The sequence below is a fragment of the Rhamphochromis sp. 'chilingali' genome, assembly GCF_963969265.1.
Source record: "Rhamphochromis sp. 'chilingali' genome assembly, chromosome: 21".
NCBI classification, from domain to species: domain Eukaryota; kingdom Metazoa; phylum Chordata; class Actinopteri; order Cichliformes; family Cichlidae; genus Rhamphochromis; species Rhamphochromis sp. 'chilingali'.
Window position 1 is genome coordinate 28,869,034 of NC_137949.1, and position 26,240 is coordinate 28,895,273.

At 40.9% G+C, this 26,240-nt stretch overlaps 2 protein-coding genes across 2 annotated transcripts in view; one reads left to right on the forward strand and one right to left on the reverse strand.

Annotated features, from left to right (window-relative positions):
- Positions 1 to 26,240, reverse strand: part of tdrd9 (tudor domain containing 9) — a 39,900-nt gene that overhangs the window by 13,063 nt on the left and 597 nt on the right. Inside the window, exons 2-17 of the mRNA XM_080870409.1 lie at positions 17,709 to 17,791; positions 17,509 to 17,579; positions 16,781 to 17,002; positions 15,197 to 15,319; positions 14,444 to 14,524; positions 14,188 to 14,352; positions 13,993 to 14,096; positions 13,767 to 13,886; positions 6,827 to 6,911; positions 6,694 to 6,751; positions 5,950 to 6,054; positions 5,780 to 5,877; positions 5,557 to 5,688; positions 724 to 886; positions 532 to 595; positions 57 to 120 (exon numbers count right to left, since the gene is read on the reverse strand). Coding sequence (XP_080726535.1) covers positions 57 to 120; positions 532 to 595; positions 724 to 886; positions 5,557 to 5,688; positions 5,780 to 5,877; positions 5,950 to 6,054; positions 6,694 to 6,751; positions 6,827 to 6,911; positions 13,767 to 13,886; positions 13,993 to 14,096; positions 14,188 to 14,352; positions 14,444 to 14,524; positions 15,197 to 15,319; positions 16,781 to 17,002; positions 17,509 to 17,579; positions 17,709 to 17,791 — 1,738 coding nt within the window. The remainder of the gene's footprint in view (positions 1 to 56; positions 121 to 531; positions 596 to 723; positions 887 to 5,556; positions 5,689 to 5,779; positions 5,878 to 5,949; positions 6,055 to 6,693; positions 6,752 to 6,826; positions 6,912 to 13,766; positions 13,887 to 13,992; positions 14,097 to 14,187; positions 14,353 to 14,443; positions 14,525 to 15,196; positions 15,320 to 16,780; positions 17,003 to 17,508; positions 17,580 to 17,708; positions 17,792 to 26,240) is intronic.
- Positions 18,676 to 23,844, forward strand: rd3l (RD3 like). The gene is made up of 3 exons (XM_080870410.1): positions 18,676 to 19,010; positions 20,079 to 20,420; positions 22,445 to 23,844. The coding sequence occupies exons 2-3, from the start codon at positions 20,107 to 20,109 to the stop codon at positions 22,806 to 22,808; spliced, it is 678 nt and encodes a 225-aa protein (XP_080726536.1). The 5' UTR covers positions 18,676 to 19,010; positions 20,079 to 20,106; the 3' UTR covers positions 22,809 to 23,844.

Consider the following 26,240-nt stretch of genomic DNA (forward strand, 5'->3'; position numbering starts at 1 on the left):
ACATGAAAATCCACTCAAAATCAAAACCTGCTGGAGATATGTAAAAAATTCTTTACCTTGAAGGCATTTAGGAAAGCTATGGAATCACTTGGTGTGCCATGGGTAAAAGCCAGCTTGCTCCTGGAGTTACACATGATACAAAAAAATAATAATTACAAAACACACAACCCATATCTGCTTTTGACCTGATTCTAATGTAAACATGTTACAATTAGACACGTGACCAATATAAGTATACACTGGAAGAAAAATTACTGACGATCTAAACTAAAAAATCCCAAACTGGAGGTGAACAGTGGAGTGATGTGACATTATTTTTTCATACTTTTTCATTTTTGCTGGAATGTGAGCATTTTTCTGAATGCATCAGATATTACGCTGCACTAAACATGTAAAGGTGCGTCAAAAGCTCTAGTTTAAATCAAGTTACTTTACTACGTAATGCATGAAATGCAGCCACAGTGTTGGTACACAAAATCTAATGTGACATCATGAGTCTGTAAATCAGTGCACCTGCTGGATCAGACTCACCTATGGCCAGCAATCTGCTGCATGGACGGTATCGCAAAGAAGCTCTTCAGAGAGTGAGAGGCAGCTGAGAATGAGAGAGTATGTTGTGCAAAAGTATTCCGAAAAACATGTTACACATTTAGGCTGTAAAGCTATGTCTCTAGAAAACATGCCGTAAACAACAGATACCACCAAGTACCATGATAGACTAACCAATGATGAGGCACTCATCCAGGCAACCAAAGACGTGGCCGAGGACAATCATCTTCCCCAGGTACAGGTCTAAAGGCAAGTGAGCCAGCACTCGGCCCAGGAACGTCAGCTCACCATCTTCATTTTGACCTCTGCTTTCACTTTTCACAGACAGCGCACCCATCTGCAGTGTGACAGACAGCATACTCTATGCACACAACTAATGAACTTCTAAACTCATAACATTTTAGCTTTAACATATGCGTATATATACACACACACACACACACACACACACACACACACACTAGGGGTGCAACGATACTCGTATCGATATTGAACCGTTCGATACAGTGCTTTCGGTTCGGTACGCATGTGTATCGAACAATACAACATTTTTAATTTATTTTATCAACTTTTCTTCTGACGATGCTGTCTGTGTTGAGAGCTCAGTGAATCTGCGTTCGACTACTCCGCTTGGCTGCACTGTCTAGCACAGATCCACTGAGCGCAGCGCAAGTTAGCAAGACAGAAGCTAAGCTCTCCTTGCAACATGGCAAATTGAACCTCCCCCACCCTCATTCAGATCTGGCGTTTGGAACTATTTTGGTCTTCATGTGACGTATGACCCTGAAGGTAAGCGCGTCATGGACAAAAGTAAAACAGTATGTTGGATGTGTCACGCAATGCTCAATTACATGGGTGGGAACTACTGCGTTAGCACAGTTAGCTCGTTAACGTGTTGACGCCGTCTGGCCCCACGCACTGGGCGATCCGCGGTAGCACGTTAACGGAGATTTGCCGTGTTGTGGCGTTAACGTCATTTCAGATTAACGCTGACAGCACTAGTGGGAACAAAATTAATATGACTGCACATTTACGCCGACATCATCCTAGTGCAAAGACAAGTGGAAGCAGACAAAAACAACAAGCACGCATGCTACAAACTTTACCCGAGTCATTTAGACAGCCGTTAGCACAGGATTCTCCTTATGGGGACCTGATATGTTTAATATGCTGCTGAGAATATAGCCCAGAAGAAGCGTATAGTATAGCTTTTATTTTGGAAAGAGCCATTTCTCTGTAACAAACTCTCTTTTCCAAAGATGAGGGATTCCTCAATCAGATAGATTTATTATTTTATCCCTTTGTTGTTTCAGCAACATTACATTTAAAAACTGTACGTTTGAGTTAAAATATATATTTATAATTTTAATAAATGATAAATTAAAAAGGCATGAACATTTTTTTTTAATCGAAAAAATATTGAAACGTGACACCAAAGTATCGAAGCGAACCGTGAATTTTGTGTATCGTTGCACCCCTAGTATATACATACAGGGAGTGCAGAATTATTAGGCAAGTTGTATTTTTGAGGAATAATTTTATTATTGAACAACAACCATGTTCTCAATGAACCCAAAAAACTCATTAATATCAAAGCTGAATGTTTCTGGAAGTAGTTTTTAGTTTGTTTTTAGTTTTAGCTATTTTAGGGGGATATCTGTGTGTGCAGGTGACTATTACTGTGCATAATTATTAGGCAACTTAACAAAAAACAAATATATACCCATTTCAATGATTTATTTTTACCAGTGAAACCAATATAACATCTCCACATTCACAAATATACATTTCTGACATTCAAAAACAAAACAAAAACAAATCAGCGACCAATATAGCCACCTTTCTAAAATGGTAAATGGTAAATGGCCTGCATTTGTATAGCGCTTTTCTAGTCCATAGGACCCCAAAGCGCTTTACACTACATTCAGTCATTCACCCATTCACACACACATTCACACACTGACGATGGCAAGCTACATTGTAGCCACAGCTGCCCTGGGGCGCACTGACAGAGGCGAGGCTGCCGGACAAAGGCGCCACCGGGCCCTCTGACCAACACCACCAACCTTTCTTTGCAAGGACACTCAAAAGCCTGCCATCCATGGATTCTGTCAGTGTTTTGATCTGTTCACCATCAACATTGCGTGCAGCAGCAACCACAGCCTCCCAGACACTGTTCAGAGAGGTGTACTGTTTTCCCTCCTTGTAAATCTCACATTTGATGATGGACCACAGGTTCTCAATGGGGTTCAGATCAGGTGAACAAGGTGGCCATGTCATTAGTTTTTCTTCTTTTATACCCTTTCTTGCCAGCCACGCTGTGGAGTACTTGGACGCGTGTGATGGAGCATTGTCCTGCATGAAAATCATGTTTTTCTTGAAGGATGCAGACTTCTTCCTGTACCACTGCTTGAAGAAGGTGTCTTCCAGAAACTGGCAGTAGGACTGGGAGTTGAGCTTGACTCCATCCTCAACCCGAAAAGGCCCCACAAGCTCATCTTTGATGATACCAGCCCAAACCAGTACTCCACCTCCACCTTGCTGGCGTCTGAGTCGGACTGGAGCTCTCTGCCCTTTACCAATCCAGCCACGGGCCCATCCATCTGGCCCATCAAGACTCACTCTCATTTCATCAGTCCATAAAACCTTAGAAAAACCAGTCTTGAGATATTTCTTGGCCCAGTCTTGACGTTTCAGCTTGTGTGTCTTGTTCAGTGGTGGTCGTCTTTCAGCCTTTCTTACCTTGGCCATGTCTCTGAGTATTGCACACCTTGTGCTTTTGGGGACTCCAGTGATGTTGCAGCTCTGAAATATGGCCAAACTGGTGGCAAGTGGCATCTTGGCAGCTGCACGCTTGACTTTTCTCAGTTCATGGGCAGTTATTTTGCGCCTTGGTTTTTCCACACGCTTCTTGCAACCCTGTTGGGTATCTTGAATGAAACGCTTGATTGTTCAGAAGCTTTGCAATTTTGAGACTGCTGCATCCCTCTGCAAGATATCGCACTATTTTTGACTTTTCTGAGCCTGTCAAGTCCTTCTTTTGACCCATTTTGCCGAAGGAAAGGACGTTGCCTAATAATTCTGCACTCCCTGTACATACACATATATATCTCTATCTATCTATCTATCTATCTATATACATACACACACACACACACACACACACACACACACACACACACACACACACACACACACACACACACACACACACACACACACACAAACATACACACAAATCTTTTAATCATAAATCAGCAGTCCCCAACTTTTTTTGCGCCACGGACCGGTTTATGCCCGACAATATTTTCATGGACCGGCCTTTAAGGTGTCGCGGATAAATACAACAAAATAAAACTAGTACCGGTACGGGAAAAAAAGAAGATTTATTCATAACACACGTGAAGAGACACAGGAAAACCGAGTTAACGATAAAAACGATAACAAAATAACGCTGAAAACTGATAAAAACCCTGAAAACCATACATTTCACACCTGAGCCTCAACTCTCGCGGCCCGGTACCAAACGACTCACTGACCGGTACCGGTCCGAGGCCCGGGGATTGGGGACCGTTGTCATAAATCATTTAATAAAAACAGCCATGTTATGCTTTTTGGAGTTTTTCTTCATTACTTCATTCTAGCATGTGTTCTTTTTATACACATCCTCCCTTAGGAAGTAAAGCAGTTTGTCAACAACTTGGAAGGTCGGTAGTGCAATCCACAGCTCTTCCTTTTCCTTTTCTACCACAGGAAATTTATTTTGAGTGTCTTCATAGTAATTTTTATACACTGCAGGAAAAACGAAAATAAATATTATACTGCAAATTTGCAAAAAAGTACCATATGCATCAAAATAAACTATTTCCAGCAGTGCAATATGAGTCCTAAGCATCCCAGAAACGACACAGAAAGTCATAAAGTCAAACATAACTTTTAAAAAGACCAGTATAGGCCCTGAGGCCCTGATGGTAAAAAAGACTACATTTCCGCGAAAATGACGTCACTTCCGGTTTCGGGCAGGTAATGGCGGACATGCTAAAGTTCGCGCTGACGTCTATTCCAACGTAGGAAGTGTTACGAACAGCTGATCGGATCAGCAAAGCGTTTTACTGGAATATTATGTTTTTGTTCCTGCAAGCGCTTTTTATGCAGTTTTTGCAAAGCTTTATGTGGAAGGAAACCGTGACCTAGGACAAGCTGATGGCATAAGATGTAAGTACAACTCCTCCAGTTTCATATGCAAAAAAAATTATTGCGCTAGCTTACGTGGTTGCAGAGCTACCGGGATTTAAAAATAGTTACGTAAAACAGAGCGTGCCCGCTCCGACCGGCTCTAAAGGGTTAAACTGTCAGCAAGGAATTTGCATTTGCACTGTTACATTTTTATATAACTTTGTCTAGTGTCAATTATATCGTCAGTTATATCGTTACCGCAAATTTTCAAATGTATATCGTGATAAATATTTTTGGTCATATCGCCCTGCTCTAATTGTAGGGTCTTTGACTTACAATATAAAGCGCCTTGAGGGGGCTGTTGTGATTTGGTGCTATATAACTGAATTGATAAAACTGAACTGAACTGAAAAAAGTGTGCATTATGGTGAAAAAATGAATTTGATTTAAAAGGTGATTCCAGTGCTCAGTTATACAAAAATAACTATGTAGTCATTTACCAAGAGGTAAAATTAAATACTTAACAAATGCTATTAAATCAGAAATACTAAAATAAAAAGATAACATGCACGTTTTCATTCCCTTAGCCTAACACACGACATCATTAATATTCGACATGGCCCTATTGTGCTCTCATGCTACATAAACTATGTGAACACTGGCTGACGCAAAGCTCCTCTCAGAGAACTCAAGGTCTAATCCTTAGACAGAGCTGGCGGTCAGCTGCCCGTCCAAATACATAACAATCACCATTACAGCTACACATTTGCCTGCACTTGACTAAACAATAATGCCTCTCTCAGAACACAATCATCAAGTTACACTCTCTACCTCTTTGAGTTGCAGCACAGTCCTAACTATGTCAGAGAGGTTGGGAGGTGAGAGTGCTGTGGAGAGGAGGGAGCGGGGATCTCCCATGTCCAGCAGCTTCACTTTCAACAAGACAGTGGAGAGCGGAGCAAGCTGAGGAAATGGAAAATAGTAGAGCACAGATCGGTTTTCAGAAGTAAGGTCTGAACTGCATTAAAAACTGGTCACTGGCACAGTCCCTTACCAGCATCTCGGGAATCATGTAGTCTGGGATTTCCTTTTTCCAAAACTCTTTGGTAACAAGTCTGTAACAGTAGCCCTTTGACACTCGACCTGCCCGACCTGTCAGGAAACAAACATTGAGTTAAAGGCAGAAGTGATAGTAAGCACTTAAAAGGTCTAAAATGGTCGTACCTCTGCGTTGGTTGCAGCTGGTTTTGGAGGCCCAGGTGAGATGCAGAGACTCGTAATGGGTATCCGGGTCACACACCAATTGGCGAACCAGGCAGAAGTCAATAACTGTCATTAAAAAAAATGCTAATACAAATTAACTTAAAATAAATACATAAATAGATCTCAGAGAACAAACCACTTAAAACCACATGGGAGCACGATGTGGGCAGTTCTCTTGTAAGTCATGAGTGGAAATCACATTGAGCAAAAACCTTTTCACATAAGCTGAATATTTTTTACATCAACTATTTTACACCAGAGCACCATAGGAGAAATGATTCAATGCAAATCTTTGCTCTAGGTGCAAGACAGACAAAGCGACCTAATTCATGTAATATGGAAATAAACATTAACTAACACATGTTGTCAAATTTTAGGAGATGACATAGTGCAGTTATTTGTTTTTCTATATTTATTCATTGTTGTTTACCTTACTAATTGTATTGTTCTCTCTGATGTTGGCAGCGACACGACCATTAATTTTGATATGGCCTTTGTCTGGTAGTAGGTGCAGGTGGGACTGCTACTTGGGAATTATTTCTTGTATCTTGCTCTTATTTTCTGTCTTATTTAACTTCCTTTTTTCCTTACAACATTATTGATATCTGTATGCCTTAATTCTCAGTTTCTTGTAAATAAATGATGAAAGAAGAGTGACAATAGATGAAGTCAAATTTTTAAAAATTTAAAACTGAAAAAACCCACCATATTTGACATCTGGAACAGTCACTGAACTCTCTGCAATGTTGGTGGAAAGGATCACCTGTGAGGATTAGAAGATAATTGGTATAGCAGGTACGGACAGCACATGCAAAAAGTTACGATCAACAGCTTTTACCTTCCTGTATCCAGGAACAGGAAAGAGGAACACGCCGTTCTGCTCCTCCAGTGTCACTGAGGAGTGAAGAGGATAAACCTGCAATCTGAAAAAAGCAGCATGCTCAGTTTGAACTTAATGTTAAAGTACTACTCATTTACCTTTACTGATCTGCTACTTCTGCACCTTCCCCACTATCTACAGAGATTGGATACTTTCTACCACTGTGTATCACGTTCATTGTGCATCTTCACTTTGTGTTTCACTATGGGAGATACAACCTACTCCCAGATTGTGTCAACCCTGAGCCAGAGATGACTGTGCAGCATCCAGCCTGCGAAAATGCACAAACATGTGTGGCATAGCTTAGTTTGCTGCTGCACAAATATTCTGGACCGACATACCTCTGAACAAAGCTCAGAAGGTCAAGGTCAAGGTAACTTTATTTATACCCATAGGTAAGGTAAATTTGCTTTACAGAAAAATGATAGCATTTGGCATCCCTTAAAAAACACACATACCTAATAAAGATATAAACCTCACTGTAGCACATATAAAGTAATTTAATATTTCGAATCAAAAACAAAAACAGTTCTTATTTAAATCAGTGACAGCAACGGGGACAAAGCTATTTTCATAACGCTTTGTCCTGCATCTCGGAAATAGAAACCTTCGTCCCGAGGAAAGAAGCTGAAATTTACCCCTTAGAGCAGTGGTTCCCAAACTTTTTTCGCTGGGCCCCCCTTTGTTTTACAGAAAAATGTTCGCGCACACACACATGTACGCACTAACACATCCTCCAACCACACGCCCATATTTTGCTCAATTGCGGTTTATTTCACACCTCAAACATTTAGTGAACAATTAAGCAAATACAAGTAATCTGCAGGTAGTAATAAAATAAACTACTAACTCTTTTACGCTACGTCCGCACCTACACGGGTATTTTTGAAAACGCAGCTGTTTCGTCCACACGTAAACAGCGTTTCAAATCACCGAAAACTGAGATTTTTTAAAATCCTTTTTTGCGTTTACGTGTGGACGAGGAATACAGAGTTCGTCACGCAAAGTCAAAGGTATGTGTCTTTTTTCATGTCAGCTGTGCGCCACGTTATTGTTTACATGAGAGGAATTGCAGAATGGCAGATAGAAACAAAATACTGTTAATCTGACTATCTTCAGGTTTTACACGCAGTTACTGTCCCTCCATTTACAAAGGCAGAGGCGTCACGGTGTCATTATTTTACGTGTAGTTGTTTTTTCCTGTGTAATAATATTCAACATTGCTGTCAATACATTAAAAAAAAAAAAAAAAAGCCTCTCTGTGCAAAATCCCTCGCTCACCTGGAGACCGCTGGAAGCACTGTGAGAATCATGTTCTTTGATTTCTCCAGTGCCTTCAACACTATTCTTCCCTCGGTTCTGAAGGACAAGCTGGTGAACTCTGGAGTGGACCATCACCTCACTACCTGGATTTTGGACTACCTCACCGACCGACCACAGTATGTGAGGACTCAGGGCTGTGTGTCGGACAGGGTCGTCTGCAGTACGGGGGCCCCACAGGGAACGGTTCTGGCTCCGTTCCTCTTCACCATCTACACTGCAGACTTCTCCCACAATTCCACCCAGTGCTTCCTGCAGAAGTTCTCTGATGACTCTGCAATAGTCGGCCTCATCACTGATGGGGACGACAAGGAGTACAGAGGACTGACTCAAGACTTTGTGGACTGGTGCCAGCTGAACTACCTCCAGATCAACGCCAGTAAAACCAAGGAACTGGTGGTAGACTTCCGCAGGCACAAGCATTCTCCACTGCAACCACTGAACATCCAGGGTATGGACATTGAGGCTGTGGACAGCTACAGGTACCTTGGTGTTCATCTGAACAATAGACTGGACTGGACTCATAACTCAGACGCCCTCTACAGGAAAGGGCAGAGCAGGCTGTACCTGCTGCGGAGACTCAGGTCGTTTGGGGTGGAGGGCCCACTCCTGAAGACCTTCTATGACTCTGTGGTGGCTTCTGCTATCTTTTATGGTGTGGTCTGCTGGGGCGGCAGCATCTCTGCTGGGGACAGGAAGAGACTGAACAGGGTGATCCGAAGGGCCAGCTCTGTTCTAGGATGCCCTCTGGACCCAGTGGAGGTGGTGAGTGACAGGAGAATGGCGGCTAAGCTGTCATCCCTGTTGGACAACGTCTCCCACCCCATGCAGCAGACTGTGACAGCACTGAGCAGCTCCTTCAGTGGGAGACTGCGGCACCCACGGTGTGGGACGGAGAGATTTCGCAGGTCTTTCCTCCCCACTGCTGTCAGACTCCACAACAAAGACTTTAACTGAACAAACACACACATCCACACATGTGCAATAACACTAAGTGCAATAATCTTTTCTGGCATCGTTGTATTTTTACTCAGTTGTATATAGCATTCGTATTCTATTTTTATCTTATTGTATATTTTTATTCTATTTTATTCTACTGTATATAGTATATTATTTTATTCTATTCTGTACAGCTGTGTACTGTATTTATTCTTATTGTATTCTAATTTTTGCGTCATAACTTTTGCACTGTCCACTTCCTGCTGTGACAAAACAAATTTCCCACGTGTGGGACTAATAAAGGTTATCTTATCTTATCTTATCTTAAAATGGGTTCAAAAACATAAACAGCTGTGGGAGACTGTTTGTCCGTGATTTGAACCGGGGGATTAAATCGTGGCAGGATCAGCCTGATATTATTTGTATCCCGCTGTAACTTTACTGTATAAAGAGCTAACATCTCCAACATGTCAGGAGTAGTTAGTAGTTGGTCATTACATCAAGTGTTTGTGAACTAAAAATCAAGAATGTGGGATACTGTTTGTCTGTGATTTGAAGAGCCCAGCGCTGCTCCCAATGAAGGGAAAACCAATTCTGCAGGGAGACCTACCTCCGCACTTGTGCAGGTGAAGCCAAAGAAAAGATTTGCTTCATCATATTTTCTAGTCTTTGGCTTGGAAGGAAGTTGGTTTGGAAACATATTCAGCGATGCTTCATCTCCTGCTTTGCGTTTGTGTGGGCGCCCGTGCTAGCTTATTTTATTATTTTACATTTACAATTTTTTTTCCTGGGGACCCTGTGACGCCCCATTGAAGAGCCGTAGGCTGTGGATCTCTTAAGATCTCACTGTTGGGTTTGTAAGGCCATGTTACTCCTAAATTTCTATCTTGTTCAAAGAGAAGATATAAAACAAAGTTCTAAGCTAATCGACCTTAGTGTTCTCCTTTTTAAAAAGAATCGATAAGAGAATCGATAAAGAATCGAATTGTTAAACAGAATCAAAACTAGAATCGGAATCGTGAAAATCTTATCAATACCCATCCCTAGCGACCACTAATATTATCGGGACCCTGGCTCTTGTTCACATTAACTGTATGAAAGGCCTTTTTGACATCGCTGAGTTCAATGATAAAGTGCTGAGCATCTCTCAGTTTCTGTTTCAGTTCCAAAATATCCTCGCTAAAATCAGAAGAACTAAAACGAGCATAAAACATACTTAAAGCATTTGCAAAATCTCTGTCTGGATTAAAACCATCTAAAATGACCTGACTACTGCTCTGGGGATTTTGAAACCCTGCTATGGTTTTCATACAAGTCCAGGCAGACCCAAAATTTTTTGCAGCAAATTTGCTTTCAAGAAGGTTTTTGTAGCTCTGTTTTGCTTTCAAGATCTCGATTTTCAGTTCCTTGGTGGCTGTCTGAAAATCAGTAACAGCCCCCTCTTTAAAGGCCTGTCTCTTTTTACTTAAACAGGATTTGACGCTTTTAGTGACCCATGGCTTATTGTTAGCGTATACTTTAACGCGCTTACGGGGTATAATCATATCTTTACAAAATACTGCATAAGAGTTAGTAACGTCCACCAAAGCGTCAAGATCATCTCCACAAGACTGAATAAAAACTTCCCAATCTGTACACTTAAAACATTCCTGCAAGGTAAGCACAGATTCTTCTGACCATATGTCAACATCCTTAGTCTTTGTCTTCTCTCGTCTTAAGACAGTTTTATATATGGGCAGAAGATGCACACAGTTATGGTCAGAAGATCCCAGAGGAGGAGGCGGGAGGGATTTATAAGCATTCTTCACCGATCCGTAACAAAGGTCCAACATTTTATCCCGTCTGGTAGGACAGGATACATATTGATACAGATTGCCCAAAGTTGATTTAAGAGAGACATGGTTAAAGTCCCCCATTATAAAGTTTGGGGCATCAGGAGAGAGCGTCTGCAGCTTCTGCACTACAGGTTGAGGCGGGGTGAGCCCTCGCGTGAATGTAAACTACGGTAATAAAAAGTTGTGGAAACTCACGAGGGAGATAAAAAAAAAAAAAGAGCGCAGTGACACGGATAAAAGTTCAACATCTGGTGTACAAATACACTCTCTAACAGTCACAGCGCTACAGTAACGTTTGTTGCTACAAGCATACTCCTCCTCCTTGGGATTTCCCTGTTACCCATGCATCCTGATCCCGGCGAAAAGGAGCTCCAAAACAGTCAATTGAAAAATCGGTGTCCTGGTCCAGCTCTGTCAGCCATGTCTCGGAAAAAGCCATTACACAGCTGTCCCTGAAGTCTTTCTGGAACCTGACGTTTCCCTGGAGTTCATCCAGCTTGTTCCTAAGAGACTGAACATTTCCAAGGCAGGGTAAACCGACTGACCTCCTCAGATGCAAATTTACACCTCCATGTCTCCCTCTTTTCTTCTTCCTCTTCTCACTTGTTCTGTTAGAGAGTCTATGTATAAAATCTGGCATACATGAGGTGAGGTCCTTACCATCATACGGTAAGTTAAGTTGTAACAGCTTGTCGCAGGAGTAAACAATCCTCAGCTGACTCACGGCAGGGCTCGCAAAATCGCTAGCCCGACGTCCCGGAGCTAGCGATATCTTCGGTCGGGCGACCAAAATCTATCTCAGCCCCGCCCGTCGGGCTATATGATAACCCGACGGGCGGGGCTGAGATAGATTTCATCATCGGAAACAAGCCAGCACAGTAGAAATCCGCCCGTCGGGCTATATGATAACCCAACTTCTCACTGTTGTGGAGCGTGTGTCACTTTGTAAGAAAACTGTCACTTCCTTCAATCAAAACACATGCCAGCAATAGAAACGAAAAGAAAAAAAAACTTAAAAACTTAGGATGCCAAGCTCTCACTCACTGCCGGTCACATGCGCCCTGATGGACCTTTCAGGTGTGTCCTATTAGAGCACTTCGCTTTCGCACTGCAGGCCTACTTGTTGTTCCTAGAGTATTTAAAAGTAGAATGGGAGGCAGAGGCTTCAGTTTTCAGACCCCTCTTCTGTGGAACCAGCTTCCAGTTTGGATTCAGGAGACAGACACTATCTCTACTTTTAAGATTAGGCTTAAAACTTTCCTTTTTGCTAAAGCATATGGTTAGGGCTGGACCAGGTGACCCTGAATCCTCCCTTAGTTATGCTGCAATAGATGTAGGCTGCTGGGGATTCCCATGATGCATTGAGTTTTTCCTTTCCAGTCACCTTTCTCACTCACTATGTGTTAACAGACCTCTCTGCATTGAATCATATCTGTTATTAACCTCTGTCTCTCTTCCACAGCATGTCTTTATCCTGTCTTCCTTCTCTCACCCCAACCGGTCGCAGCAGATGGCCGCCCCTCCCTGAGCCTGGTTCTGCTGGAGGTTTCTTCCTGTTAAAAGGGAGTTTTTCCTTCCCACTGTCGCCAAAGTGCTTGCTCATAGGGGGTCATATGATTGTTGGGTTTTTCTCTTTATCTACTGTACAATATAAAACGCCTTGAGGCGACTTTTGTTGTGATTTGGCGCTATATAAATAAAACTGAATTGAATTGAACTGTAACTCCCTAACTTGCTTGACTGGGTTAGTCCAAACGGCAGAGCAGGAAGCACAAGTAAGAGAAACTTCAGCCCCACTACTTCACTAAGCTCAAAGGGTTTGAGAGAGGGGGCATTGATAGACAACTCTTCTAATGGAACCAGTGGTCTACAGTCTGTGAGCTTATGATGCAAGCCCCTCATGAAACAACATACCAGAAGGTGCTGTCCAGCAGGTTTATCAGTAAACCCCACACTGCATGCTGAAACAGCAAGGAGGAAGCCCTTTTATTCTAAATCGTCTTAGTGGTGCTCAGAGGGAGGCCTGCAGCATTCTTTCCTTTCATGGGTATGCCTGGCTAACCCTAGGGAGGATCAGGTTGAGAAGCAGGAAAGCGTGGAAGCATTTGCATGTACAGTGACGCGTTTGCATCATGAGAGGGCGAAAACAGCAGGCACTGAGATATACGATACAAATCAGCCTTATCTCAGCCACCTTATCTCAGTTCCAAGTCCTGCAGGTGAAATCTCCAAACAGTTGGATCCCCTTGGACAAAAGATGCCCTCCTCGTTCAGAATTCCTGTTGCGAGTTGACTAAAGGGACAACAATCTGGTGTTGCTGAACACAGTTGTTTCTTTGGCTAGCCCGTGAAGCTGTGGTGAAAGAGCACTGCCCTGGCAGCTGAAATAAGTAATTATCCATGTAGTTTTCACTAAACATGTTACCCACAGAGAAATGGCCAAAAAAAAATGTTGTATTGCTAAGCAGATGCATCGCATTGCTTGCAGCTTGAGCACATTTATGTGAGCCGCAGCGAGCCTCTGGGAGCAAACAACAGTCACTAACCTGCCATTATAGTAGTCGCACCCCACAGCGTCGTATGTAGACAGTGGTGTGTCTGTGTTAAGGAGTTTACTGACAGTACTGCATACTTGTATATCCTTTAATAACAAAATGTAGTGAGGCAATCTGTCTTATGCGGCACATGTATGTTTGAGGAAACAGAAAACAACCTGTAGTATGACCTGTACAGTGATGGTAGACATTACATTAAGCAACTCTGATCACGTGTACAATTCTCAGCAGGTAAATGCATTTGCTCACCTTTTGTGAACCAGCTTGGTCAAGGCCTCCTGCATGTAGCTTATCTCATGTATGCCAGGGAGGAAAACCAAAACACTTCCTCTCTCTGACAAAGTCATGCCTCCCTCTTTCTCGGCCTTGCTGCTCACACAAAAATACATGTATGCATATTCAGTTAACAAACAATTAAATCCTTGCCTATTTACATGTTCAAGCAGTTCTAAAAGTTACAATACTTTGGCCTTACCTGGAATTTTTGCCCTCCATTTCATCAAAGCTCTGGATGAGACTGATGGCAAGACTGTACATATCTGCTGAGATGTATGGGTCGCCTGGATGTGCTGATTCAGTCTAAAACAGACACAAAATTCAGATACAATAGATTTGGCTTCAAGGCAGAGAACTGTACCAGCAGCAACCATTTACTCTCTCAACTACCTACCCTATGCGGAGACAGGTGGTGGAGGTCATCCAGGTAGAAATCTTCAGTGGCATAGGATGCCCCTTCCACTTCAAACACATAGGCTGGGTTCAGTTTGCCACGAATAGGAGTGGCAAAGTAGTCAGCAAACTGCTTGCAGTTAATGGTGGCTGACATAAGGATTATCTAAAACAAAGACAGACTCTTGTGAGTGAGAGTACAAGTGACTAAGCATGAGGAAGACGAAGGAAGTTTTTTAGCCGGACCCAACAGTTACCTTGATGTGGTAAGAGTTGGAACGGAGGAGTTTTCTCAAAACTAGCAGGAGAAAGTCCATTTCTGATGTGCGCTCATGAACCTTGGACAAACGCAGAGTTGTTAAAAGGTTACATTTTGAACATTCAAGAATCACTCATTAAATAATAGGATTAAATTATTCTTAAGCTTATAACAGTACCTTTTGTGGCAGAAAACTAGAAATGACTTTGGATTAAAGTATTATAAATGGTAGACAAAGACAAAGAAGAGTTGTTGCAAGAGCTGAACACTGGCATTTACTCTCCAAGTCTGATCATTTTTAGGACTGAACGCCAGTGAAGAACACTCCAACATGCTGGTCCAAAGTCTCACACAATTTTCAACTTGATTTAGATTTGGAGGCTGTGAGGCCACATCACTTTGATACTTATCAAATCATTCAGTCATCCCTTGCACCCTATGGGTGGGGGGCATTGTCCTGGAAGAATCCACTCTCATCACAATAGAAATGTTCTGGCACTATGAACAACTTGATATTGATTTGTAGTCACCCTTTATTCTAGTGACACAAGTGTCCAAGGCAATTAACTGCAGGGACCAAGTGGTAAGGTACTTTTTTTTTGACTATTTCACCTGTTTGTCATCAGATTTAATATTTGTACTTCCCCCAAAATAACTAAAAAAAGTAAATAAACACAAATTCCCCCTTTTTTTGGCAGTAGCTAACAGAGAAACATATAAACATGAAAAATTTGACATCTGGTTTATGCACCTCATCCACAAAAATGTGGGAGAATTCAGTGAGGGACTTGGCCTGAACCAGTTTTTGCAGCAGCACTCCTGTAGTCATGTAGATTAGTTGGGTATGCTCAGTTGCCATCTTCTCCAGGCCAATCTGAACAAATATATACAGGAGTTGCATTCACAAACTTGTCAATTAAATACATATTTGCATTTTCATAAAAATCCACAGGGAACGTAGTTGATTTGTTGTTTGCTAACTGGAAAAGTCTATAAAGGCACCTTCATGACAGGGCCTAAAATCTCTGGAAGGCATCCATTTGTTCTCGTCTTTTGCTTTTTCAGGTTTTTTCTTACTTTTATTAACCTTCATTTATACAGGTAGTTCCATTGAGACTCAATGTCTCATTTACAAGAGAGACCTGTTCCAGACAAACATTAAAATTACAACAATAAAAGAAACAACAGCTTAATTTGTGTAATGTACACAGTCATATCAAAGACAAGAACAACTTCCCAGTGATGATTTCACAAAAACGTTTGTATGTCTTTCGAAGTCTGCAAGTAAAATCAATTGAGAGAGACTCAAATCCATCTGTAATGTATTCCATGACGATGGGGCAGAAAAAGAAGAATGCCTTTTACCCAAGCTCTATATGAACTGATGAAACTTGAAAAATCCTGTCATCTGCAAATACCAACTTGCAGATAATCTTTTTATACCATCTGCAATTTGATTTCTTTAGAATTTAAGTTTTTGTACTGTTTTGCTGCATTATAGCACTACTTGGATTTATTGAGCTCCAAAAAACACAACAAGATTTAGTATTAGTATTTAGTATTTATTTATTTATTGTCATTGTCAAGAACAATGAAATTGGGTTTGGGGCTTCCATACAACCCCCCAAAAAAGAAGAAAATAATAAATACCCCTTAAAACCCAAGTTTTAAAAAGCTGATTACTTTTTACTGCCTCAGGAAGGAACAGCAGAGGCCACAGAGGAAGTACACTTCCTCTGCTGTAGCTTTAGGCTTAAACTTTTACAGGGTTTTAAAAACTGATGTCTGCAATGCCAAAATGACTATTTGTGGTTCTGACTGGAGAAAACATCAGTGAACCTCAACAAAATCGATTGCGTATCCATGTTACACTTTTTGCTTTGCCAACTTGCAGCTAAACAAATATATAGATATAACTCTCCCCTATTTTAATGTTATAATGGAAATTATACCATAATGTTTAGTTTCTGTTGCATAAGCTAAGAATTTTTTCTCCTTCTAAAACTGACTATTTATCATTGCTCCCACTGTCAGTGACATCATCCTTAACTCCAGAGGTCTGCATCAAGCGGAGGAGACAACGGTTATTATTAGACACACAGTTTCAAAGCTCTGCACAACACAGTCAGACATCCTAGCAACAAAGCATACAAGAGCTTGTTAACACATGCATGCAAACACTCTGAAGTTGTGAGAAAGATAATAATGAATGCTCTTTGTCTAAAGTTTGAATCAATATGGGTCATTGTATCTTGGTTTTCTACTACTGCTACATGATCGAAGAGCAGTGTATGCAGTTTAAGAAAATCACATTCTATCCTAATACTGCACCAACCTGATATCCCACCAGACTACCCAGGGTACACTTCCGCTGTTTGGCAACCCATCGAGCAATACTGGTGGCTCCAATTTTACGTGGTTGGGTGACTACAATGTTGCATGAGGCATTTTTCTCATTGTAATAGTCCAGAATGTACTGTGGCAGCTGGGTGGTCTTGCCACTGCCTGTGGCTCCTTGAATGATCACTACAGAGTTGTTTTCTATGAGGGAAATCAGCTGGAAACAACCGCAAACAGACACACACATAAAAAACACAAAAGGACACGTGCACAGTTAAAAAGAAAGGCATTTGATAAAAAAAAAAAAAAAGGAAGGACATTTAGCTACTAACCCATATCATCGAAAAAACAAATGAAATTTGGAGAAAAAGTTATGAAATTGTTGGGCAGATGGATGTGGTAAGCTGATTTATGGCCTAAATTTTAGACTTTATAATCTGCATTAAGAAAGTCCAGCTTAAATGACAGCATTATCTCCTAAAACACACACACACACACTACTCTGTATTAGTCAACAAATAATAATAGACTAGGGAATTTGAAGTTAGCTGTTGTCCATCAGCATCAAATAACTTTGTTGTAATGTTCATCTTGAGCAAACAGCAAAATCTTAAGTGCTCAAGTGTCCTGGGGACATAAAAAAAATTTCAGTAAAAATGACGAACAGAACCTCGGGATAATGAAAGTGCACTACAGGACCATCAAGCTAAGTCAATCTCTTACCTCCTGTCTGTTTTTGGCTATGGGCAAGTCTGGATACTCATAGCTTGTGAGTGGAGGAGGATTAGCATAACCTAGTGAAAAGAAAAGTTGCAGGAGTAAAAGGAAAAATAAAGTTTTAAACTGATTAAGAATTAAGCTTTCTGTATATCCCAAAATACACAACCTAGGCTCAGAAAGGCTATGACAAAATTAGTACTTACGCACTGCAGGTTCTGGTTTTTGCAGCCTCTCTCCATCAGAGATCACAGGTTTTGGGCTGCCATGCTCAAGAATCTTTGCTGGACTGTAAGAAAACCAAATCTGAGAATTACAAACAAATCTAATGTAGTAACACCAAAACTGTACAAGATACGATTAGCTGTTTTGGACTAAAAGACTTTAACGTTTAAGCTTTCTGTTTCGACCTTTATACCGCAATTTCCTCACAACGCAAAGACAAATATATGTACTGGTAAAAACAAGACAAGTTGGAAGCCAGGATTTATCAAAATTATCAATATTATATGAAAATCAGTTTCCTTTGAGTGTAGGAATTAATTTCAGATCATTACAGGAACTGTGAGGTTGAATATAATGCTAGATGTTGTAGCATTTTTCTCAACATCAACAAAGATAAAAAACAAAATGAACAGGAAAATGCTCCCCTTCTTTATACGCGGTAATCCATGTACAAAACCCAATTTTTTTTTAAAAGAAAAAAGCTTAAGTATGGCAATAAAAGAAAAAAAGGGGGCTGTATAACCAAACATAAGTCAACATCAGTTAGTCACAGTTAAACTCACAGATTCATAAACCTTTTGAAATATTTTTTGTTTTTAAACATACATTTTCTAGAAGAAAGTTTCACATTTTTTCCTCTGCATATTTCACTTCTTAATGCAATTTCTAACTAAGTTTTTGCATCCTCTCTAATTTCCCTCTGTCAGCTTGACCAGGCCCACAGCACTGCAGCCTGAGGAGCATTCCCGGTTGTGTGTGTGTTTATGCATGTGTGCCTCCTGCACTCTTAGCGAGGAGAGGATTTTATCACAACAGCAGACAAAAACCCTGACAGTACTAGGAGCTCAAATGCACACCCACGACTTGTGCGCACACACGCACCCTCGTCCTCTCTCTTTCTCTCCAATGCACACGTTTCGTGCAAGCTACAAAGCAGCTGACCCTACAACAAAAGCTGCACACTGCACAGAGGAGAGTGGGGTGAAAGGAGAAGAGAAGTGACAGCTCTTAGTCAGTTATCCGTGTGCGTGTGACTAACTCTCCTGGAAAAAGTCTGCATGACAGGCGCAGTGAGAGGACAGGACAAAAAACTACAAGACAAAAACATTTGCAACAACAAAGCAAGGGAAGGATTGCTGCTGGACGTAGTCAACAGTGAGAGGAGTAAAGTTTGCACAGGCAGATCCATGGAGACAAGACGCTGGAGGCTCTACTCTGTGAAAAGCTCTTCTTTGCCCAATTTCTAAAAAGCTCAGACAAGAGTCAGCAGTGCTGTTTCACCAGTAAGTACATTTCTTTCTTTTCTTATTCATCCAGATATTATTGTGATAACAATTTTTTTTAAATTTTTAAAATCTGATTTGCAGCTTACTAAGTGAAAACCCTTAAGGTTTTCTGTATGGCTGACCTCTGACCCCACAGGCAGTTTAATCCATCTGAATCCCAGGTGGAAACTCAGCCGTTCTATCAGCTTGAATAAAAGGGCCAAATACGCACACCTGGGACATCAGCCTTGAAATCAAAGTAGCCATCAGGCAGGGATCAAAGAACAGAATAGCTATGGGATGATCATTTTTCAATGTCAAGCTTAAATTCTGAATTATTAAAACGTCACAAAGAGTCACAGACTAGATTTCAGTTATAAACTAGATTTACCACATAAAATTAATAAAACATTCTAATCAAATAATTTTCATTCAACCTGAATAGTCAAACCCATTTCAGTACAACTGCAAGATTTTTGACAATTAGCAAATTAGCATTTCCATTTTCAAGAAAAATTCCTCTGGTTAGCGGTTAATTTTGACTTGAAATACACATTTTGGGAGGTGATAACTTGGGTCACAGTTAAGGAAAGTCTGTTATCTTAAAAGAAATGGATCCTGGTTTTTTTGGTTTTTTTTCGGGGGGGGGGGGGGGGGGGGATTTAAATAGCAAAAGAATTATTTTATATTACAGCATGTTAAATCCCCAGAAAGTTTTGGGGTTTTTTTTGTTTTTTTAAATGTAATCACAGTGTATTACATTTTCCTTTAAGGGAAGACCAAAACCTCTTTGGTACCCACAAACATTTTTAATAAAGAGGGAAAAACCCCCATTATTTTTTTCTAAAGGTTTTCAGAGAAGAGTTTTAATTTCCCTGGCTTACCTCAGTGTTTTTTCCTCATCTGCCTGACTTAAGCAGTTCCTCACTTGCTGTTATGCCGTCCTGTCATTTGCAGGTGCAACCGTTATAGAAATTTGTTTTAAGCAACGTCTATTCCAGTAATTCAGATGATTATTATGATTCTGTTGTGTTGTGAAAATCCTGTCTTGATGCTAAAGATAACTAATTATTCTAATGTCTTCAGCTTTTAAAGACAGCGTGCTGTGAATGCCATGCCTCTGTTCAGCTGGATGAAATGGTCGCATGAGACAAGAGTGCAGGCTCAGGATGAAACACCATCTCTGAAAATCTCAGGGGGGTTACCCAGCCGCATGCTGATCACAGAGCTCCTGTGGCATGTGGAAGAGCGCGAGCGGCTGGCGAGAGAACTGGAGCGTGAGCATAGGATGGCTCACAGCGCTCTGGGTCTCCACTGGTTTCAAAAGTACCCCAGGTTGCGGACCCTCATCCCCTCATCAGAACTACAACAGCTGGAGTTCTTGTGTGCCCAGATCCCATCTATCCAAGCAGCCACCGTCCTCTCCAGGTGTTTAGTAGTACCCATGCCTTCTTCTGTCCTCACATTAGTAAGCTGTCAACAGATACTAGCTGCTACTGCATCAACAGGGCCTGACAGCAGGCAAAGCAGAGAAGACCCAAAGGGAAAGGGAGCTAGGGCGAGCTGCCAAGAAAGCCATTATGTGTTATTGTCACAGACACAGGCGATACAGGGTGTTAACATGTGAAGGTGAAGGACGCCCTGTAAGGGTGAGTGAAGCCAGGCTGCCGGGGTTGCCACTTGTCTGTTAGCCAGTATGGAAAAATAGCTGTTAGACATGGTTGAGCAATGAGCACTGTGACCTACTTACATATTCCCCATAAAACTCTCTACCAGTTCACTACTGTGTGCTTACATAACATCTTAGCCAAGAAAAACATATTTAATAAGATGTGTTATTATGCTTTTATCATTTACAAAAATCTTCGCTGTTGTCCCAGATATGTCATTTTTTGAAACTGTGAGAGAAAACAGATAAAAGCACACAGGTCCAACATTTTAGGTGAAGCACAGAAACTTCACATTAGCAGGCTGACACCATGCTGATGGAAATATTATTTCTTAGTTTGTAGATACTCAACTCCTCTGCTTGCATCTTATGGGACTGACATGGTTGTACATTTGTAGACCATCATCTACATGCTGTAGCCTTGTACTGCCAACAAAGGACAGTGTCAGTTCTAGTAGTTGCCACTTGAGTATGGCTCAAAAAGGAAGTCATTCCCTAAAGCAGGGGTGTCGCACTCCAGGCCTCGAGGGCCGGTGTCCTGCAGGTTTTAGATCTCACCCTGGGTCAACACACCTGAATCAAATGATTAGTTCATTACCAGGCTTCTGGAGAACTTCAAGACATGCTGAGGAGGTCATTTAGCCATTTAAATCAGCTGTGTTGGATCAAGGACACATCTAAAACCTGCAGGACACCGGCCCTCGAAGCCTGGAGTTCGACACCTGTGTCCTAAAGGCTCCCATTTAAATTTAACTTAGCAACATTATAAAGCATCTACAGCTAGTTTCCCCTTTATAAGTCCTCTGAGTGGGCTGAATTTGTTTATAACCAACTGGATAACCAAGTTAGGAGTGTGGTCTCAATAATTGACAGGTTGGGCAACTAGAGCTGGAATCTGTTAGGGCTCATCCACTACTGAAGGTTATTAAACTGATCCTCTTCAACATCTTTGTGCTGTTATTACCTTGTGCCTTTGTTAATGTACAGACCCTCCCAGCAGTGAGTGCTAAAGTTTTATGAGTATTTACAAAGATGGCGCAGTGACAAGATTGCTTGTTAGAGTGACTCTGATAGAGTGACTCTGATTTTTTCCGACTGACTCTATTGCATATGCATTTCTGAGAGTTCCTTTCTCAAGGCACAAAATATAGGGAAGTGAATATTTACATCACAAGCAAACCCGCAACTCTGAGAGCCATTTACACCTGCTATTTTGACCTGTTTAGTAAATCTGGCACTTAATTTGTTAATAAGCACTAATTAGTCAATATGTATGTATTTTCACTGAATCTGTACAGTTTATGAACCCTTGTTAACCTTAGTTAGCTAAGGTTAGTAAGCATGGAGGTAAATTCTGGCTCCATGCTAATGTTAAGGCAATAAAATGTGAAATCTAAACCTCTGGGTGAGGGCACAATCACTACACGGCTGCTGCTATGAAGACAAAAGTCATAATATAGAAATAACATCTCTGTCAAAGCTTTTCAAAACTTGAGTAGATTTCATGTCCACTGTCTCTAATGTAAGAGGTCAAACTTTACCACCAACCCCTTCAGCAGAAAGAATAATAACCAGATAGGAGTGTGTGACTATTTCATAAACTACAGTGATACTGTGTTTTTAGGAACAGAGACATATTTCAACGTGGCTTAGTGTGACTGATTTTCAAGTCAGAGACAAGAGGACAGAGCGCAAAGGAAACAAGAAGGAATAAATGATGAGGAAATGAGAAAAACCTCTCCAAGAACTGTTTAATTAACTATAATGTTGTATGTTTCCACAGGTTTCGTGAGGTGCTTGCCACTAACAACATACGACCCTGGGAGCTGGCATCTGTGTTTAAGCAAATACTAAAGGACTTCCTGAGCCAAAGGGGATATGATGAAGAGGATGACCTCTCAGTGCAGCCGGTGCAGTTCCAACCCATGGAGGCTTGGACCAGCCGGTACAAAATGAAGCAGGGGTTTGTCACACCCACTGTCCCCAACTGTGGCGACCATCCAAGGGAAGAGATCCCAACGGTCTCTGGATACGTGGATCGGGTCATGCGCCACTCTGGTTCATTCACAGCACACAGGGACTGGGACCTTCCATATTATTATCCAGTACCTCTCAGGTCCAAAGGTGCTTACAGCACCACACTGTGAAAGGACAACTCTTTAACCATCTGCAACCAACAGCATGGAGACCAAATCGCAATATGCGTCTTAGATATAGACATTTCACTAGCTTTACCAAAATAGCACTAGGCTAGGTGTTATATGTACTCAAATGTTTAATGGCAATAACTAATTCTTATCCCTACTTCACAGCCTGAGTTGTTTAGTTACTCCTTATTCTAAACCTTCAATTGAACAGCTGGAGATGCATTTCAGAGATGTCAAGAACCTGGAGTGATTTTAATAGTAAAAGCACTAGATGCCTTTTTGGCTTTTGGCTAAGTGACAAACTGACTGAGTTGGTCAATTTGTGGTAGCTCATTAAGAGCTCAAAATGTCCAGCTTTTGGAGTGAATACATGTGTAAAAACATGACTGGCTCACATATAGTTAATGCAAAGATGTAAACACTCCACGTTACCTTATCTAACACAAGTCAGTCAACTTTCCTGTTATTGCTGGCCAAAACCTCTTGGGGTGGCAAACATTTTATATGCAGGAAAAACCCTGGAAATCTGAGTGAGCACTCTTTAATGTAAATGTTTCAGACTGAAAAATAAAAAAAACATTGAGCTAAACATTTTATATAGATTAGGCAGAACTCATCTTGATTTGTGTAGGACTTGTTTTTGTTCTTGTGTATCAGTGTTTAACTTCCTTTCGGAGTCCTAAATCCCTTGACAAACAGCAGCTATTGTTCTGTGCTACAGTTAAGACACCCTTCAGGAAGAAGTGTAGCAATGCACTATTTGATGGTCATTAAACTCAATCAACCAACTTGAAAAACAGATCAACGTGTAAATGGTAATAAATAGTATGATTTCCATTTAGCTTATCAATATACTATTGGACAAAAAATATTATTAAGTTGTTGCCTTGACTAAAGAACGTCCTTTATAAATAAAAAAAAACAAACATTAAAATAAGATTTACTATAATTCAGTTTGCATTAGTGAAGGCCTCAGTCGGATCAACACTGATAATCTAACCATTAATTTTTGATAATTCACAGGTAATGAAAACCTTAAAATAAAGAAAAACATGCAAAGACAAAATGATATTTTTCACTTGTCTGTTTTAGATGACCTGCATCAAACAACATGGTAAGAAAATGTGGGGACTTATGCAGTCCATCTTTGGGACTGTTTATCAGACACACATCAACAGCATCCACCCTTATAATATTAGGTCAGTGGTGGGGAACTCCAGGCCTCAAGGGCCGGTGTCCGGCAGGTTTGAGATATCACCCTGGGTCAATACACCTGAATCAAAACTAGTTCATTACCAGGCTTCTCGAGAACTTAAAAGACATCTCGGGCAACTCATCGTGTACCTGGAGTCAAGTGTTTTGACCAATTCAATATAACTATATATATTTTTAGACACAAGTTGTAACGGCCGCCAATTTTCTTTGTACGAGTTTATTATATGGCGTGCTGCGGGGAAAAGTCTGTTCTAACATTTAAGTCTAAGGTTTATTTTGAGAACCTGAGGGCTCTTTTTTGCTTCTCATCTGTAAACTCTCTCACGTGATTCTTGCATAGGTGGTAGAAGAGGTTTGTCATGCTTACGTCTGTGGTGGGGACCTGTTTGTGGTATTATTTGCAGAGTACAGATTTCTGGTCCATGTCAGACTTTTCATAACCAAACTATCTCCATGCTAGAGAGTTAGCCCCTTGTTTAGGAATAAGATCCTCAATTAGTTTTGACTGGTCCTTCCGTTTGGGGCTACCTGTTCTGCCTCATTTTTACTGTCCATGCTGGTATTCTCTGTGCCTGCATGGTCTTCCAAATTCAGTTGAGGAGGCAAGTTGGCCATTTAAATCAGCTATGTTGGATCAAGGACACATCTAAGACCTGCAGGACACCGGCCCTTGAGGCCTGGAGTTCCCCCACCCCTGTATTAGGGGATCTAGTGTAAGATTTTAAGAGGAATCTGGTAGCTTTGGTAGAGTAGTGATGGGATTTCCGGCTCTTTTTAGAGAACCGGCTCTTTTGGTTCGGCTCACTAAAAAGAGCCGGCTCTTTCGGCTCCGAACCGGCTCTTCAGGTTGTTTTGTTGCTTTAATTAATTTATTATTAACAATAATATAAAATTATGCACAAAAGGAATTACTAATGTAAAAAAAAAGTGGTTTTATTCGTATATGTTTATATATAAATATATGCGGTGGCCCCTAGAGACAAAACACGTACAAACTCCAAAAAGCACATACAAACTCCAAAACTCATTTCTAGCATTTCTAGCATAAGTGATCTAGGTAGCTCTGAACTTCCAAAACAGAGCTACCTAGATCACTTAAATTACACAATTGAAAGCATGAAAGCATATGTGTATTGTTTGTGTATTTATACACAAGCATTCATATAGAGTCAAATAAAATTTTAAAAAAGTTCATTTACCTGTTACCACCACACACCAAATCCGGTCGTTGGTACTTGCTGGCTTGTGTAGCCACTAGGTAACAAAAGTTCAACACTGCGCCCAGCATCCTGGAGCACTTCTGTTGTCTTTTGTACGTGTTTTCAGTTTTTATGTGCTTCTGAGTTTTTACGTGTTTTGGAGTTTGTACATGTTTTTACGTGTTTTGGAGTTTTTACGTGTTTTGGAGTTTGTACATGCTTCAGGGTTCGTACGTGATTTGAAGTTTGTACATGCTTTGTCTCTAGGGGCCACCGTAAATATACTTTTATTTATTCACGCCACATAAAATGTAATAAATAAATCATATAATACAAAAACCTACTAGTTACAGTTCAACTTTTAACTATTTAAATTTTCAGCTTTTTCCTTTTAAACCAATTTAAAGTGAAACAACACAAAACACTGCAAACCACAACACAATTAAATATAAATTATAATATGAAAACAAAAATAAGATGCACATTCTCTGTCATATGGGCCTGTATGTATAAACTTTCTGAATCCTTTATCATCTGCAACTGAAAATAGTTGTGGATGATTACTATACCTTTCTAATGTGATGTTGTTGTCCCTGCCTCTCTTTCTCTCTCTCTCCCTCTGTTCCTGTGCTACTGAGTGCAACTACCGCCCCTCTTCCAAGCATAAAGCACAAGGCTCGCATGCTGAGTGAAGCCGAAAAAAGTGTGAGAGAGAGGGTGAGAGAAAGAAAATAAAACCCCACGGCTCGCGATAAGGAGCCGGCTCGCGTCGTTCACGTCAAAGACCCGGCTCTAAGAGCCATTTCGTTCGCGACTGACCCATCACTATGGTAGAGCAAATATTTGTTACATTTCTTAAAACAGTGTGCATTTGCTTGGATGACACCGGAGTTTTTACCCTTATCTCAATTTGAATACTTAAAAAAAAGACCACTGGCAGTGTAAAAACAAAGGTTAAAATACATTCAGATTCGAGGTTTTAGGAAAACCATACAAAAACGTGCAGCTGTATGGATGA

Coding starts and splice junctions, on each gene's coding strand:
- rd3l (XM_080870410.1), top strand. CDS start 20,107: ATGCCTCTGTTCAGCTGGATGAAATGGTCGCATGAGACAAGAGTGCAG. Junction 20,421..22,444: donor GCAGCCACCGTCCTCTCCAG/GTGTTTAGTAGT, acceptor ATGTTTCCACAG/GTTTCGTGAGGTGCTTGCCA.